Source organism: Haliotis cracherodii, unplaced genomic scaffold (genome assembly GCF_022045235.1).
Source record: "Haliotis cracherodii isolate W230 unplaced genomic scaffold, xgHalCrac1.p SCAF_3, whole genome shotgun sequence".
NCBI classification, from domain to species: domain Eukaryota; kingdom Metazoa; phylum Mollusca; class Gastropoda; order Lepetellida; family Haliotidae; genus Haliotis; species Haliotis cracherodii.
In genome coordinates, this window is record NW_027266286.1 from 75,938,292 (window position 1) to 75,957,878 (window position 19,587).

Genomic DNA, 19,587 nt, shown 5'->3' on the forward strand with positions numbered 1-19,587 from the left:
CCTTCTACAGTAAAATTAAAACCTGACAGGTTTTCAACAAACTAGTGGATGTCTCATTGCGAAAATGATGTTCCTGAGAGCTGGGATCTTGATAAGTATCTGATTTATTTGTTTGTTTGTTTGTTTATTTGTTGTTTTACACCGCACCCAGCAATATTCCATTATATGACGGTGATCTGTAAATAATCGAGTCTGGACCAGACAATCCAGTGGTCGACATCGTGAGCATCGATCGGTCCCTTTTTACAGCAAGCATGGGTTGCTGAAGGCCTATTCTAACCCGGATATTCAAGGACGTGTTGTGTTTGCGTGCTGCTGTTGGAAGGAATCTACAATTGATAAGGACGTGTAGTGTGTGCATGGTACTGTTGGAAGGAGTCTGCAATTCATAAAGATGTGTTGTGTGTGTATGGTACTGATGGAAGGAGACTGACATTGATAAGGACGTGTAGTGTGTGCATGGTACTCTTAGAAGGTATCTACCATTAATAAGGACGTGTAGCGTGTGCATGGTTCTGTTGGAAGGAGACTGACATTGATAAGGACGTGTAGTGTGTGCATGGTACTGTTGGAAGGTGTCTGCCATTGATAAGGACGTGTTGTGTGTGCATGGTGCTGTTGGAAGGTGTCTACCATTGATAAGGACTTGTAGTGTGTGCATTGTACTGTTGGAAGGAGACTGACATTGATAAGGACGTGTAGTGTGTGCATGATACTGCTGGAAGCTGTCAACAATTGATAAGGACGTGTAGTGTGTGCATGGTACTGTTGGAAGGAGTCTGCAATTCATAAAGAAGTGTTCTGTGTGCATGGTACTGATGGCAGGAGACTGACATTGATAAGGACGTGTAGTGTGTGCATGGTACTGATGGAAGGAGACTGACATTGATAAGGACGTGTTGTGTGTGCATGGTACTGTTGGAAGGTGTTTACCATTGATAAGGACTTGTAGTGTGTGCATTGTACTGTTGGAAGGAGACTGACATTGATAAGGACGTGTAGTGTGTGCATGATACTGCTGGAAGCTGTCAACAATTGATAAGGACGTGTAGTGTGTGCATGGTACTGTTGGAAGGAGTCTGCAATTCATAAAGAAGTGTTCTGTGTGCATGGTACTGATGGCAGGAGACTGACATTGATAAGGACGTGTAGTGTGTGCATGGTACTGATGGAAGGAGACTGACATTGATAAGGACGTGTAGTGTGTGCATGGTACTCTTGGAAGGTATCTGCCATTAATAAGGACGTGTAGCGTGTGCATGGTACTGTTGGAAGGTGTCTACAATTGATAAGGACGTGTAGTGTGTGCATGGTACCGTTGGAAGAAGTCTGCCATTCATAAAGATGTGTTGTGTGTGTATGGTACTGAAGGAAGGAGACTGACATTGATAAGGACGTGTAGTGTGTGCATGGTACTCTTGGAAGGTATCTGCCATTAGTAAGGACGTGTAGCGTGTTCATGGTACTGTTGGAAGGAGACTGACATTGATAAGGACGTGTAGTGTGTGCATGGTACTGTTGGAAGGTATCTACCATTGATAAGGACGTGCAGTCTGTGCATGGTACTGTTGGAAGGAGACTGACATTGATAAGGACGTGTTGTGTGTGCTTGGTACTGTTGGAAGATGTCTACCATTGATAAGGACGTGTAGTGTGTGACTGGTACTGTTGGAAGGAGACTGACATTGATAAGGACGTGTTTTGTGTTCATGGTACTGTTGGAAGTTGTCTACCATTGATAAGGACGTGTTGTGTGTGCATGATACTGTTGGAAGGTGACTATCATTGATAAGCACGTGTAGTGTGTGCATGGTACTGTTGGAAGGAGTCTGACATTGACAGGGACGTGTTTTGTGTGCATGGTACTGTTGGAAGGAGACTGACATTGATAAGGACGTGTAGTGTGTGCGCGGTGTTGTTGGAAGGAGTCTGCCATTGATAAGGACGTGTAGTGCACGCATGGTACTCTTTGAAGGTCTCTGCCATTGATAAGGACGTGTAGCGTGTGCATGGTACTGTTGGAAGGAGACTTACTTTGATAAGGACGTGTAGTGTGTGCATGGTACTGATGGCAGGAGACTGACATTGATAAGGACGTGTACTGTGTACATGGTACTGTTGAAAGGTGTCTACCATTGATAAGGACGTGTTGTGTGTGCATGATACTGTTGGAAGGTGTCTACTATTGATAAGGACGTGTTGTGTGTGCATGGTACTGTTGGAAGGTGTCTACCATTGATAAGGACGTGTAGTGTGTGCATGGTACTGTTGGAAGGAGACTGGCATTGATAAGGACGTGTTGTGTGTGCATGGTACTGTTGGAAGGTATCTACCATTGATAAGGACGTGTAGTGTGTGCATGGTACTGTTGGAAGGTATCTACCATTGATAAGGACGTGTTGTGTTTGCATGGTACTCTTGGAAGGTATCTACAAATGATAAGGACGTGTTGTGTGTGGATGGCACTGTTGGAGGGTGTCTACCATTGATAAGGACGTGTGGTGTGTACATTATCCTGTTGGAAGGGGTCTGACATTGATAAGGACGTGTAGTTTGTGCATGGTACTGTTGGAAGGTATCTACCATTGATAAGGACGTGTAGTGTGTGCATGGTACTGTTGGAAGGAGTCTGCCACTCACAAAGACGTGTTGTGTGTGCATGGTACTGTTGGAAAGTGTCTACCATTGATAAGAACGTGTTATGTGTGCATGGAAGTGTTGGAAGGAGTCTGTCATTGATAAGGGCGCGTTGTGTTTGTATAATAATCGATTGGGTGCCACAAATTCGAATTCTTTAAATCAGTAAAAAGTCTATGGTCCCAACATTTATCTACAACGTTGAATATATTTCCTAACACTCCTATACCCAGCAACCCTTGTCTTTTATCGATAATTAAGTGTTCAAATTTCATTTCCATTCTGATGATATATCTTTTCTCGGTTTGAAATTGTAGTTGAATAAAGGGAGATAAATCTGTCTGTCATATTTACCACGCATCTGCGTCAACTCCGTCCACCACTTCCACCTCACTCCCACAACACTGTTACGTGTCTAGGTATCTTAAACATCGAGCATCATCATCACATGAAATGAAATGTTACACTGGATACAAATGCTACAACGTACCTCATTCATTGTAACAATTTCTGATGGGAGCTGTTTCCTGTTAAGTTCCATTTGTGAGCTGTAACGAGTCCCTGCTGTGTGTTACATTTTAGCCACGTGTGGTTTGAAAAAGCAATCCATTTAAATGAACAAATTTGTTCCATTTTTCCTTTCGACACACAATTATATCAATGAAATAAGCTGAAATTATGCAATTAAAAATATACAGAACTGTTGTTAAATTTGATTATGACTATTCAACCATAACTCATTCCTGCTACCTTTTTGGTAAATAGTGAGTGAGTATGGTTTATCGCCGCTTTTAGCACTTTTCCAACAATATCACGGCGGGGACACCAGAAATCGGCTTCACACATTGTACCCGTGTCGGGAATCAAACCCGGGTCTTCAGCGTGACGAGCGAACGCTTTAACCACTAGGCTACCCGACCGCCCCTCCACGATTCTGAAAGCTCGAGTTTTGTACCACACCCAACTTTGGGGCTCTCTAGATCTGACGTCATTCTCGATCGCGGTATGATTGTCATTTTCAGTGTTGATTATGTTGATATATTGATTTTCTCAATACACTTTACTTCATGCATGTATGATTTGTTGTTTTTGAGCAAGAGTGATTTCAAACTCTGGTAAAGTTTCTTTTGGACGTCAGTTTACATGAATAATTATAAAAAACTATTTTACATTACACTAAACATGTTTATATTATTCGGTAAGAGGGAGGCACGTCCTGTCCTAGACCGGTTTACCTGCCTTAGAGCGCTTTCCCCATACATTCCGCTGCGGTGAAACGTTAACGCATTTCCATGTAGCGGGTCTGTCTGTGGAGAGGGTGGAGGACAGGCCTGTAGCATAACTGCATAATAGCGGGATATAAGCACTTTTGGACAGTGTGAAAAATGGACGTGTCAGGCTACAGGAGGAAACATATTACTATTAGCGAGGTATCTCTCATAGGGAAGTATAGCAAAACGCTCTCACAACGTTGTGGATTTCAATTTGAACAATACCTGCATGTCTCCATGTGCAGATCTACTCATTATAAAATAATATTACAACATTGAAGCTATTTCTTTGAAAAGATTAAGTATGAAAAATATCAATAACTTTACCACTGTAGATATTTCAATGTCAACAGTATAATGCATGCCACTAGGATTGTGTTCCTTAAAAATAACATGTTTCAGGAAGTCATTGTTGTGAAAGCTTATTACTAGTTTTGTTTCCATAATGTTTGTTTTCTACTTTTATATTACAGAAATGTTTAAAGGTACCATATTCTCATTCATGATCCTGAAGTTACCAAATGCCAATTACAATTTGTTTTATCTTCTTGGTTACACATGTGCGCTTCATGACATTATAGGTACTTGCATCATTAGGCAGGTATGCTACAACATGTCCTGGCGCCTCTGGGTCAAAGTTTTATTATTTTACGACGATTTCGCCATGGCAACAGTAGACATACACATCCGTATTCATTGAAAGATGAGGATCATTACTTCTGGATTCATTGTGATGAAAGAATCACAGTCGAGCGTCTGAATAAAATAAGCTTTCATTTATTTATTTATGTTTCTTCAACTCAGACTCCGCACGAAATAGGAGACTGTTGGTAATATGCAAAAATCTCCATGCTACAAAATAATATATTAACATGGTATATACATAATTACTGAAACTATATCAAACAAAAAGATATTTTTCATGTTACATTCTTCCACACAAGTACATTTTCTTCCTTTGGCTATCCTTGAATGAGGATTTATTGGTAATAATAATTTGATATATTCATATCTAGAGATTTGCGTGTTACGTGACGGGACCTTTCTCTTGCTTGTAAACCACCGCACTTTTCTGAAATCAGATTATTCCGGCCTGATGGAAACATTTCAGTCCTGTTTACATACTATTTGCATAATTATAAAGATATGCTACAACAACCGCGATATTGATGAGAAAGGCCACATATATCTCTGTAACATCAATATGACTGTATCGACAGACAGACAGACAGACAGACAGTTATATTTGCATGACGGCCATCAGACCCATACTACAAAAAGGTTTACAAGTACCATTTTACAGAGAGTTATTCCTGAAGGGAAGATAAACGGGTGCTTTATCTTCCTGTGATATTTATTAACTGTTAACCGTTAACTGTTTACTTAATTTGACCATTATAAAACCATTTTTTATATTTTGACAATGCACCTCCCATTTTGAAAACAATAATTTTACTTTTATCAGTATTAAAGTCCATCGCCCACTGATGAGAATATAGATACCGTGCATCTTGCCTCAGGAGTAGCTGAATTACACTGTCCGCCACCAGGATCAAGTCATCGGCAAACAACACTCCTATAATATTTAACATCTCCTCAGTGATGAAAAAACAGTCATCAAACTTTTCTTCTAAAGATATGACAAGTTAGTTTGTAAATAAAGAAAACAATATAGGACTGAGAGTGCCACCTTGTCTGACACCACAGGAACTGTAAAAATATTCGTCAACCTTTTACCATACTCATAAGTTACTGTTGCGTTTGCATTACTCTACATACGTTTTTATAACATTGACGAACTTTCCATGGGTATCACTTTTTAAAAGAATATACATCAGCTTATACCTATCAACAATATCAAATGCCTTACGGAATTCAATGAAGGCACAATATATTTTGCCCTTCGTACGAGGGATATACTTTTGAACAATGGCTTGCAAGATAAAAATATTGTCAACGGTCGAATGTTTTTTCTCAAATCCCCCTGACCCTAGCCAATCAGCCCTTGCAAATCAAGATAACATTCTTATCTCTGATTTACCACAACAGAGAATAATTTACTCATAATATTAAGAAGTGAAATTCCTCCAAAGTTATTGGGGTCACTTTTCGTCCCCTTCTTGTGGAGCCTCATAATTATTCCTGCAGAACATGATATGGGATGTGTTGCACAATGTAATTTTTGATTAACCAATATGAGAAGATATGGTGTCAATACCTCTTCAGCATTTTTCTGATATTCAGACGGAATACCATCGTCACCTGGTGACTTGTAACTCTTAAGATGCCAAATAGTATTGATAATATCTTGACCTATGAAGTCACACGAACAGATATCATCTCTGCTATCATCACATACGTCTTCGTCAAGGTGTTTAAGATAGTTTAAAACTTCTGTTGAAAAAACAGTGTCCCCAGCTGAAATGGGATTTAATAATTCTTTAAAGTAATCCATCCATGCATTAGGTGCAATCGTAGACTCTACCGAACGACTCGTTAAGTATTTTTTCACAAGTCTCCAGAAAAATGTACAATTCTTATCATTTGCTACAAGTTAAACTTCTTTTCGTTACATAAGGCTTTGAACTTATTTTTACTTTCTTTAAAGGGCAAGTTCCCACGGAAATGAACCTATTTTTCTTGTACTTTTTCCACATTAAAAGTGTTAACCTAGTAGTGTCATAGACAAAAATATAAAAATATCACAATTAATTAACATATTTTTTTCATTAAAACGATTTATATTTTTCACATTTATCAAGTGTTCTATTCACATAACAAAAACACCATGGCTTATGCCCCTTGCAATATAACGTAATTGGTGCCAATTGATAAACATTATGACGTCATAATGCTTTGTTAAAGCCGCTTCAGGTGGTGTAGGCACAGGTGTGTGATTCTAGCTTCTAAGATGCAAGCCAGCATAGTGTTATGCTGAGTCACAACTGCGCCGGTGTGTGTCGTAGGCCATGTTGTTTTATCGCAAACTGGTACTTGATATCTTTTGCGTTGAGAATAGACAGGGACCCAGTTAAATTGGCACCAATTACGTCATAATCTAAGGGGGATAACTCAGGCCTGTTTAGCTCGAAAAACGAAGGCCTCTCATAACGGCATAACATTTTCACACTATTGTGATCTTCCTACTTTTACTGTGAAAAAAATGAGTTTATATTTTCAAACACAGATACAAACTAATTCTAAAATTGCGTTTTGTTTAGAAAAAGAAAGAAAGTGATTTTTGCGTGTACACTTCCCCTTTAAATGGTTGATAATTTTCTTGAGAAGATTTTTTAAATACATTCAATCTTCTATATTTCTCTCGCTTGGACTCCTCACATTTTAAATCAAACCATTCCGGGTGTCTTCGAGATAAATTATTAGATTGTCTTAACTTCATATCTTTCCCACAAAATTGTAAAATATATAACCCATTGTAATTTCGTCACTGCTTTATTACCATTTGACTATACACACTTTGTGAAATCATCAAACATGTCTTGTACTATACTACTATTAATGTTGCTGGAATAAGTTACTAATTTATCAACATCTGAATGTACACACTTTGCGAAATCATCAAACATGTCTTGTACTATACTACTATTAATATTGCTGGAATAAGTTACTGCCATAATTGTTTACTACCAGAACTTTATTCGTGCGTTTAGCATACTTAGTGGGTGTATCATACTGTTTACATCATCTATTTGTAAATAATCAACTTTATCAAAGCTGATAAAGCTGGCCTGTGACAGAGGTACTAGGTTGATCTCAAGGCATGTGCGTCTATGTGCGTCAACTTTTGATATGAGAGACCGTGCTCAGCTCAGTATGGACGGGTCGGGAAAGCTATTGTCTATGACGTCAAAATAGCCAAACCATTGCTTATAAAGTCGCGTGCCCTGTCTATGACGTCACAGTCATAACTTAGTTTCTCTCATTCCTGTCGACACAGCGCTTGAGTCAAGTCACAGAAAATCGTCTTCCTCTACTTGCACACAGAAGTTCGAAAACGTATCCGCCTGTGATTTGGACATGGCTCCGGGCTTGGTGAAGGTCGTATTCAAGTTGTACCAGCTACCAGACTATGTTGAAGGATGTCTTAAAGACGAAGAGGGCGGAAGGAATGCCGTCAACGTTGCTCTACTCGGCTCAGTCCGTAGGCTGGGCCGATGGAAACTTGAGAAACACCTGATTGCCAAACCTTCCTCTTCTAAAAGTGATGTTTGGGAGGTCACAGCTGAACTTCCGGTGTCCTCGTCCGTCGATTGGTCGTGGCTGGTGGCTGATGACGAGAACGTCTTCTTCTGGGATCCTGCACAGGTTAGAAGGTAATAGAATGAATTTTCATAATCACTGCCAAAAGTGTCAATGGTAGGCTGCATTTTTAATTTAAGGAACCCCTAATTTAAGAGGCCGTATGAATCAAGTACCCTTCTTAGGAACCTGGGAGGAACTAATAAATAATTTCCTCTTGGAGGCTTTTCAAACATTGTTTTTTCTTGGCAGACGTAAACCTTTTTAACATGAACACCTTGACACACAGAGGCTTTATTTCGCTTACACGGGAGATACGTATCGTAATTTGACATGGAAAAGAATAATTGAGAGGGAGGTTGAGTTTACCCGAACGTGTAATAAGTTTCTTGTGGCCTAAGATATTTGAATGAACTTGATCTCTTATTTCAGAACCTGACTCTCCTACCCCGAAGGGGTGATACATGCATCGTGGGGATGGGACCCGAGCTATATTCCCAGACCTGCGCCCTGAAGCTGGAGTCTCTCTTCCACTGTGAAGCAAGGGAAGCTCTCGCTGTTGTAGGCTCGGAACCGAGTCTGGGGTCCTGGAAGTCCAAGAAAGCTTGACGGCTCACGAGTACCCGGAGAAATCTGGCCACTGGCGGGTAGGTAGATTATTGCAGCATTAGGCTGTTGTATGTTCATGACAGCTACGAGATAATTCACATCATATAATTTGGACCATAACTTGGCATGGTATTGGAAAGGAAGTTTTCTTTGTGTCCAAAATGCATTTACATCTACTGGGCTTAGATTAATCTCCAAACGTAACATGACTAATGTGCTACACATGACCCATTGTCCCTTAGAGCTAAGATGTATTCATAATTTAGATATATTCCGATTTCAGTTTTGAAATCCCTAAATGACGTAATTATAATACTGAATTCCATGTTTTTCTTCAGGCAAATACTCTACTGGACATCCACCGTGAGTACCAGTGGAAGTGGGCGATCGTCGACGTGACAACGAGGAAGTTGAAGAGATGCGAGGAAAGTGCCAACAGATTCTTCATCCAGGAGCAGACATCGACAAGGCCAAGGTCGCCAAAGTCTATGATACAATGGAGAACTAGGATGACCTTGTGACCTCGGAGAAGGGTCACGTGATGCCTGGTTGGCAGTCACGACAGGAGAAAAACAAGAAACCATATGCCAGTAAGTACACGTCACAAATTCATTTCTATTTCAAAAAGGGACAGGGTGGTTCTGTGGTGTAAGCCGCTGAGGTCTGCAGTGCAGAGTTTAATGCCTTCATGGTGCCAGTGTATCTGCTGACAGAGGGTTCGAATTCTGGATTCTCTGTAACTTTGACCCTTGGTTTGACTGGATCATACCGGTGCTTGTGTGCCTCACCAAGATGACAGGCAGCCTGCGGTAGTTCCTCCTCATGTGACTAAAATATAAGGTGTATAACCTTACTCACTTACTCAATTTCGTGAAACAGACTTTGATCAAATGTACAAGGGTACTAATTACAACATAGTTTTGCATAATTTGCAAAGAGCGTTTCTTCGTTTTAACGTGTATGTACGTGTTTGTTACCTGGGTGAATGATTTGTTTGTTTAACGCCGCACTCAGCAATACTCAGCTACATGACGGCGGTGTGTAAATACTGGACAAGACAATCCAGTGATTGACATCATGATCATCGATCTACGGGATACGATGACATGCATAAACGAAGTCAGCGATCCTGACCACCCGATCCCATTAATCGCCTCTTACGACAAGCACAGTCGCATCTTATGGCAAGCATGGGTTGCTCATGACGTGTTCTATCTAACCGGATCTTCAGGGGTACCTGGTTGAATGAATACATGTCTCCTGGGGAAGCCGACTCCCGCGCTGACCTCTATCCGTCTTGCCCATGTCGAGTGTAGACTGTTCCTGCACAGTTTAAAGAAGAAGGCAGTTTTTAAACCAAGGAAAACGTGAACAGAAGCCAAGAAGTCACAGGTCATTTCTCAGAACGGTTCTTGGACTTGTCTGTCACGTGATCAACTTCCCGTGTGACGGTTACTACTGGCTGGAGTAGATGCGTTGTCATGGTTACAGAACTGTAGATAAAGCCTATTTTCTGAGAAGAGTTTGTATATAGTTGCATTGTATCAGCTTGTAAATATCATCAAAGTTCGTTCAAATAGAAACTACAAGTCGTGTTGTGTATGTGCCGTGCAGCTGGTGGCGCAAACAGAAGCAGCGTGTAAGTTGTACACATAGGTAACAAACAGAAGCAGCATGTCAGTTGTACGTAGAGGAAACAAACAGAAGAAGCATGTCAGTTGTACATAGAGGAAACAAACAGAAGAAGCATGTCAGTTGCACCCCTTAATACTACATACACCCCTTCATCCTGAATATACATCTTCTTTATCCTACATATACCCTTTAATCCTACATACACCACTTTATCCTACATACACCACTTTATCCTACATACACCACTTTATCCTACATACACCACTTCATCCTACATACACCAATTCATCCTACATACATTCCTTTATCATACATACACCCCTAAATCATATATAGAGCCCTTTATCCTACAAACACCCCTTTATCCTACATACACCCCTTAATCCTATAAACACCCCTTAATCGTATATACACCCCTTAATCCTATAGCTATATACACCCCCTTATCCCACATACACTCCCTTATCCTACATACACCCCTTTATCCAACATACACACCTTAATCGTATATACACTCCTTTATACTACATACACCCCTTTATTCTACATACACCCCTTTATCTTACATACACTACTTTATCCAACATACACTCCTTTATCCAACATACACCCCGTATCCTACATACTTCCCTTTATCCTACATACCCTCCTTAATCCTACATACACTCTTTTATCCTACATACACCCCTTTATCCAACATACACCCCTTTATCCAACATACACCCTTAATCCTACATACTTACCTTTATCCTACATGAACCCCTTTATCCAACATACACCCCTTTATCCAACATACACCCCTTTATTCAACATATACCCTTTATCCTACATACTTATCTTTATCCTATATACACCCCTTTATCCTATATACACTTCTTTATCATACATCCGCCCCCTTATCCTGCATACACCCCTTTATCCTACTTACACCCTTTTTCCTACATACCCTTCTTTATCCAACATACACCCCTTTATCCAACATATACCTTTTATCCTACATACTTCCCTTTATCCTATATACACTTCTTTATCCTACATCCGCCCCCTTATCCTACATACACCCCTTTATCCTACTTACGCCCTTTATCCTACATACACCCCTGTGTCCTACATACACCCCTTTATCCTACATACACTTTTTTATCCTACATACACCCCTGTGTCCTACATACACACCTTTATCCTACAAACTTCCCTTTATCCCACATACACTCTTTTATCCTATATACATTACTTTGTCCGATATACACCCCTTTATCCTATATACACTTCTTTATCCTACATCCGCCCCCTTATCCTACATACACCCCTTTATCCTGCTTACACCCTTTATCCTATATACACTCCTGTGTCCTACATAAAACCCTTTATCCTACATACCCTTCTTTATCTTACATACACCCCCTTATCCTACATACACCCCTTTATCCTATATACACTTTTGTATCCTACATCCGCCCCCTTATCCTACATACACCCCTTTATCCTACATACACCCCTTTATCCTATATACCCTTCTTTATCCTACATGCACCCCTTTATCCTACATACACCCCTTTTTTGGTACATACACCCCTTTATGCTACATACACTTCTTTATCCTACAGGGGCGGTTCGGTAGCCTAGTGGTTAAAGCGTTCGCTCGTCACGCCGAAGACCCGGTTTCGATTCCCGACATGGGTACAATGTGTGAGGCCCATTTCTGGTGTCCCCCGCCGTGATATTGATGGAATATTGCTAAAAGCGGCGTAAAACCATACTCACTCACTCACTCTTTATCCTACATACCCTTCTTAACGTACATACATTCCTTTATTCTACATACCCTTCTTTATCCTACATACACCCCTTTATGCTACATACACCCTTAATACTACATACACTCCTTTATCCTAGATACACTTCTTTATCCTACATACACTCCTTTATCCTACATACACCCCTTTATCCTACATACACCCCTTTATCCTACATACACTCCTTTATCCTACATACACCCCTTTATCCTACATACACTCCTTTATCCTACATACACTCCTTTATCCTAGATACACTTCTTTATCCTACATACACCCCTTTATCCTACATACACCCCTTTATCCTACATACACTCCTTTATCCTACATACACTCCTTTATCCTACATACACCCCTTTATGCTACATACACCCCTTTATCCTACATACACCCCTTTATCCTACATACACCCCTTTATGCTACATACACCCCTTTATCCTACATACACCCCTTTATCCTACATACACTCCTTTATCCTACATACACTCCTTTATCCTACATACACCCCTTTATGCTACATAAACCCCTTTATCCTACATACACCCCTTTATCCTACATACACTCCTTTATCCTACATACACTCCTTTATCCTACATACACTCCTTTATTCTACATACCCTTCTTTATTTTACATACACCCCTTTATGCTACATACACCCCTTTATCCTACATACACCCGTTTATGCTACATACACCCCTTTATCCTACATACACCCCTTTATGCTACATACACCCCTTTATCCTACATACACCCCTTTATCCTACATACACTCCTTTATCCTACATACACTTCTTTATCCTACATACACCCCTTTATCCTACATACACCCCGTAATCCTACACACTCCTTAATCCTATATACTCCCTTTTATCCTTCGTACACCTCTTTATCATACAGATACCCTTTTATCCTACATACATTCCGTCATCCTACATACAACCCTTGATCATACAGTTGGTAGGTTTCGAGGTAGGATAGAGCCATCTGAGAAAATTGCTATCCGTCGGGGTCATCTGCAGATACAGCTGGTCTCCTTTTGCCCAATGACAGTATCATTGGATAATTAAACAACACGTTACTACTTGGTCTCGAACTGTCGCTTGTCAACTCCCAAAAGATACATGATGCCAATATGTTTTGTAAGTGCACAAATGTTTTGGATATCATCTTACGTTTTCTCACAATTAACGCTTTAAAATATATATATTCTGTACAGCAGAATCACCTTTTTTCATATTATTTAGAAACGTACCTTCACTACTCGTACATATGGCGTCAGCGTGGTTTTTTGCGCTTCTTAACGTCTGCTCTCATTGGATGATCACTCAAAATCACGCCATCTGACGGCAGATAAGGGGTGGTAACGCTTTCTCGCTTTGCCCCGAAGGCGCGCTTTGCCCTGGCCCTTTCGCCAAAAGTTTGCATAAAGACCTATAGTTGCGTCAGTTTCACTTGCACAAATTGAACTTACAAGTAGGCCTGTGAAGCCCTGTTCCCGAATCAACAGCAACCATCATAGCGTGACGTCATCATAATGGTTTCATTTCAAAAGAGTTAAATAACTTTTCTTTTTGTAGTTTAAAGAACATTTTATACTGTTCTCTTTTTATTTCGGTTAAAAGAGGATGCGATGTACTTCATCCTTGTCGCCATGTGCAGGCCTCCCCACCCTCACGTGTTGGTCCGCTGGTGCTACCCAAAACAAATAGCACTCGGTCTCTGAATCAATCTGGATTCGTCACAGTCGGAAAGCTAGGTTAGGTATCAGCCTGTTAGAAACTGTTGAGTCAGTCACATGATGACGGTGATGATGACGGCCTGGTGCTAGTTTCTGGTCACATCGAAATGAAGAGTTACCTTGTTTATGTTCAGGAAGTACCTCGATAAAGATTTGTCAAGGATGAAAGTCAAGCCAGAATTTATGTAAAACTGATACGGAAGTATTATCGATTACTTAGAGAAATCATTGTTACCAAGGTCAATAGTTCGATAGTTGATGACATAATGTCATTTACGAAGATGAAGGTATCCTCAACATACATGATAGTTTTGTTTTAGAATGTGACACCAATACGCCTTAACAAATATGAACTGTGAGAGTGTGAGGGGAGAGACGCCACATACGACCGTTCAACGTGTCCTGTAGGGATATTCGTAGTTCTACTATACACTACGGCGGCTGTTGAAAGGGGGTCCGAAGTAATCGTGCATGTTTGTTGAGATTCGAGTGACATTCAAGTTCACAGTTCGTTCACAGAGCGAGGTTGCTAAAGCCCAGCCCGACTAAATCAACACACACAGCCCATTCCCAACATAACATACACATGCTGATCATACAGTGTCAGGGCGGCTTTTGTGCAGCCCCGGCCCCTTCCCTGCAAACTGAGGGTGGTGGAAACTGTACCTATATGTTAACACGTCACAGATTTTTACCAAACGAGTGGACGTCTCATTGCGAACATGATGTTCTTGAGAGTTGGGATCTTGGTGAGTATCTGACGTTGACAAGGACGTGAAGCGTGTGCTTGGTGCTGTTGGGAGGGGTTTCGGTACATTCCTGTAATCGACCTAGGGTTCAAATATTGAGTTGAAAGTACACCTGAAATATCTTAATGTATTGGTAATATTCGGAAATTGCATTATGCTCTGCTGTGTATCACAGAACCTACTAACATTTCATGTAAGGAGATGACTGCATGGACGTTGGGTATACATCCATATCCACGTTACCCTCGTGGCTTTGTGGAATAACAAATATAGACAGAATATGTCTACTGAGAGTAAGTGAGTGAAGAGCTCTTGTTGTTTGTGATACAATTCCAGTCATGGCGGATCGGCGGAGCTGGGTGATACCAAGCAGGGGTTTTACATGTGGCGATCGAACTTTTCAGGGCACTGACCTCTTGGTGTTTGGGGAATACGAAGATGGGTTGAAGGGGAGTCCAGGATACGGAAATACTGAAAATACATAAATAACACACATTTAGCTAATGTGTCTTGTGTGACATGTGTGTTTCTTGTGTCTTGTGTGACATGTGTATTTCTTGTGTCTAGTAATACATGTGTGCTTCTCATGTGTCTTGCGTGACATGTGTGATTCTTATGTGTTTTGCGTGACATGTGTGCTTCTTATGTGTCTTACGTGACATGTGTGATTCTTATGTGTTTTGCGTGACATGTGTGATTCTTATGTGTTTTGTGTGACATGTGTGATTCTTATGTGTTTTGCGTGACATTTGTGATTCTTATGTGTTTTGCGTGACATTTGTGATTCTTATGTGTCTTGCGTGACATGTGTGATACTTATGTGTCTTGTGTGACATGTGTTTGTAGGTCGGTATGATTCTTCAACAAGTTTGATCGAAGTTTGTCTTTGCTTTCAGGTTGGCTTTGTTAGCTTGGTGGTATCTCAGACGTCGGACCCCTGTTCTGGCTATGTGAGTTTTGTTTTTGTTTGTTGTTGTTTAACATTGATTCAAATGAACTGCAAAATAAATCCTCCGATGATTATGAAAATCTGTTCAGGGACGAATCGTTGTTTGTATGTAGAGGGAAGTGACATGGGGTGTCGGTTTATTCGTGCAGCTGTCATTGGTCTGTTATGCACAAATGTTAAACGAATCCAGGTCTAACATTAGATATTTGTGTTGAATGACTCAAATGTTGCGTAAAATGTTCTATAATGGGATACGTTCTGCACGTATTTCAACATCACTAACAATGAAGACTTAAGCCACGTTACGGAGAGGTAGGGGTAAACACATACTTAAAGCATAAAGCCATTCAGCGAACCTGTGTGCCTGACACTACTATGACTCGACTGTGAGTGCGGGGTCTGTATACGCTGGGAACGGGTCATGACGAATATGTTATGATGGTGTGACTCTGGCAATAGCTTCTGTCTGTACCAGGGCTGTGAGACACCAGGCTATGAGTGTCGGCTTGTCGTCGTGTCCTGCGCTCCAGGAACTCCTTGTCCTCCACAACCACAGTGTGTCCGTGAGTATCATACCGAGTGAGTGAGTGAGTGAGTGAGTGTGTGAGTGAGTGAGTGAGCGAGCATAATAGAAACTATCACAGATCAAAGAAATCGTGAAGAAGTCATACGCCCTTGTTATTTATCTTATGTCGCAGAGGAACTAATGAAGGTTTCAAGATCCAGGATGACAAGCTATTTTGATGGTTTGAACACTTAAAATCCTGTTAGCACTATGCCGTCGAACATCAAGGAAGAGTAACATCTATTAAAATGTCTCTCGTTTGTATTTTTAAATTGCGTTTTCCAAATGCTTAGTCGGTATTTGGAAATATAAGGGAATATGACCGCAGTGTTTTATAATGTATGATATTTATACTACTAAAAAACATAACAGTACAACTGTGTAACGGTTAACCTGGAAGTTCAAATGGAACCAGATAAATTTGACTGTCGTGATATCTCCGCGAGTGTAGTGAACTCCCTTGTTTCAGCGAGAGACCAGGGTCGGGTGGGGGCCTGCCGGTACGGCAGCCCAGTACTAGAGCAGACAGGCTTGCTGACGTACAGCACCCCCTACTGTAACGACCGAAGGCTTTGCCCCGACACAACCGAGTGCAACACCGAGATACAAGACATACAGTCCCTGTGTTGCTGGGGCCCATCAGTTGGTAGGTACACACACGGCCACACTCTCCCCTGGTGTGTACACATACAGTCACACTCTCTCCTGGTGGTACACATACAGTCACACTCTCTCCTGGTGGTACACATACAGTCACACTCTCCCCTGGTGGTACACATACAGTCACACTCTCCCCTGGTGGTACACATACAGTCACACTCTCCCCTGGTGTGTACACATACGGTCACACTCTCCCCTGGTGTGTACACATACAGTCACACTCTCCCCTGGTGGTACACATACAGTAACACTCTCCCCTGGTGTGTACACATACAGTCACACTCTCCCCTGGTGGTACACATACAGTCACACTCTCCCCTGGTGTGTACACATACAGTCACACTCTCCCCTGGTGTGTACACATACAGTCACACTCTCCCCTGGTGGTACACATACAGTCACACTCTCCCCTGGTGTGTACACATACAGTCACACTCTCCCCTGGTGTGTACACATACAGTCACACTCTCTCCTGGTGGTTCACATACAGTCACACTCTCCCCTGGCGTGTACACATACAGTCACACTCTCCCCTGGTGGTACACATACAGTCACACTCTCCCCTGGTGTGTACACATACAGTCACACTCTCCCCTGGTGTGTACACATACAGTCACACTCTCCCCTGGTGTGTACACATACAGTCACACTCTCTCCTGGTGGTACACATACAGTCACACTCTCCCCTGGTGGTACACATACAGTCACACTCTCCCCTGGTGTGTACACATACAGTCACACTCTCCCCTGGTGGTAGACATACAGTCACATCCTCCCCTGGTGTGTACACATACAGTCACACTCTCCCCTGGTGTGTACACATACAGTCACACTCTCCCCTGGTGTGTACACATACAGTCACACTCTCCCCTGGTGGTACACATACAGTAACACTCTCCCCTGGTGTGTACACATACAGTCACACTCTCCCCTGGTGAGTACACATACAGTCACACTCTCCCCTGGTGTGTACACATACAGTCACACTCTCCCCTGGTGGTACACATAGAGTCACATCCTCCCCTGGTGTGTACACATACAGTCACACTCTCCCCTGGTGTGTACACATACAGTCACACTCTCCCCTGGTGGTACACATACAGTCACACTCTCCCCTGGTGTGTACACATACAGTCACACTCTCCCCTGGTGTGTACACATACATTCACACTCTCCCCTGGTGGTACACATACAGTCACACTCTCCCCTGGTGTGTACACATACAGTCACACTCTCCCCTGGTGTGTACACATACAGTCACACTCTCTCCTGGTGGTTCACATACAGTCACACTCTCCCCTGGTGTGTACACATACAGTCACACTCTCTCCTGGTGGTACACATACAGTCACACTCTCCCCTGGTGTGTACACATACAGTCACACTCTCCCCTGGTGGTACACATACAGTCACACTCTCCCCTGGTGGTACACATACAGTCACACTCTCCCCTGGTGTGTACACATACAGTCACACTCTCTCCTGGTGGTACACATACAGTCACACTCTCTCCTGGTGGTACACATACAGTCACACTCTCCCCTGGTGTGTACACATACAGTCACACTCTCCCCTGGTGTGTACACATACAGTCACACTCTCCCCTGGTGTGTACACATACAGTCACACTCTCCCCTGGTGTGTACACATACAGTCACACTCTCCCCTGGTGTGTACACATACAGTCACGCTCTCCTCTGGTGGGTACACATACAGTCACACTCTCCCCTGGTGTGTACACACAGCCACGCTCTCCTCTGGTGGATATACACACACAGCCACGCTCTCCTCTGGTGGATATACACACACAGTCACACTCTCCCCTGGTGCGTAAACACACAGTCACACTCTCCCCTGGTGCGTAAACACACAGTCACGCTCTCCCCTGGTGGGTACACACAGCCACGCTCTCCTCTGGTGGATATACACACACAGCCACACTCTCCCCTTGTGTGTACACACACAGTCACACCCACCCTTGGAGTATACCCATACAGTCACACTCTCCCCTGGTGGGTACATACTTAGCCACCCATCACAGACACACTGGCGGACATACAGATTGTGTGGGAGAAGACGTTGATGATCATATTGTATTTTGTCGTCGCAGGTCCTAGACCTACCACTGGACCGTTAACCACGTACAGACCGCCTGTGACTCAAAATCCATTTGACAACTTCAACGGGCATTGTGCGAAGACTTTTCCCCTCCCTGCGTTCTTCTGTGAGTTTGTGGTGCCGAGGTGTGAGCGCGACAGCGATTGTCTGCCCGGCTCCAAGTGCTGCCACACAGCCAAGTGTGGGAGGCGGGGGTGTCTCTTGGCCAGGCTCACGGCGGACTGTTCAATCCTGGATAAACTCATGGGACTGTGTCAAGATTAAACCACTGGACTGTGTCAAGATTAAACCACTGGGCTGTGTCAAGATTCAACCAGTGAACAATCTCAAAGTAAAACCACTGAACAATGTCAAGATTAAACTACGGAACTATGTCAAGATTAAACCACTGACTTATGTCAAGATTAAACCACTGACCAATGTCAAGATTAAACCACTGGACTATGTCAAGATTAAACCAATGAACTATGTCAAGATTAAACCACTGAACAACGTCATGCTATAATCACTGGACTGCCAATTGTTTCTGAGCACTCATTGTTTTGTTTAATCTGAATAAACCTGTCATCAATAACTTTATCTCCAGTTCACAACAAAGA

The 19,587-nt window shown here is 42.1% G+C and overlaps 1 protein-coding gene and 1 pseudogene across 1 annotated transcript; both read left to right on the top strand.

Moving 5' to 3' along the window:
- Nucleotides 1-7,946: 7,946 nt before the first annotated feature.
- Nucleotides 7,947-9,429, top strand: LOC139475711 (uncharacterized; annotated as a pseudogene).
- A 5,131-nt stretch (nucleotides 9,430-14,560) lies between these two features.
- On the top strand, nucleotides 14,561-19,562 carry LOC139474438 (uncharacterized). The gene is made up of 5 exons (XM_071257458.1): nucleotides 14,561-14,696; nucleotides 15,593-15,646; nucleotides 16,121-16,208; nucleotides 16,680-16,856; nucleotides 18,981-19,562. The coding sequence occupies exons 1-5, from the start codon at nucleotides 14,670-14,672 to the stop codon at nucleotides 19,250-19,252; spliced, it is 618 nt and encodes a 205-aa protein (XP_071113559.1). The 5' UTR covers nucleotides 14,561-14,669; the 3' UTR covers nucleotides 19,253-19,562.
- Nucleotides 19,563-19,587: the final 25 nt, after the last annotated feature.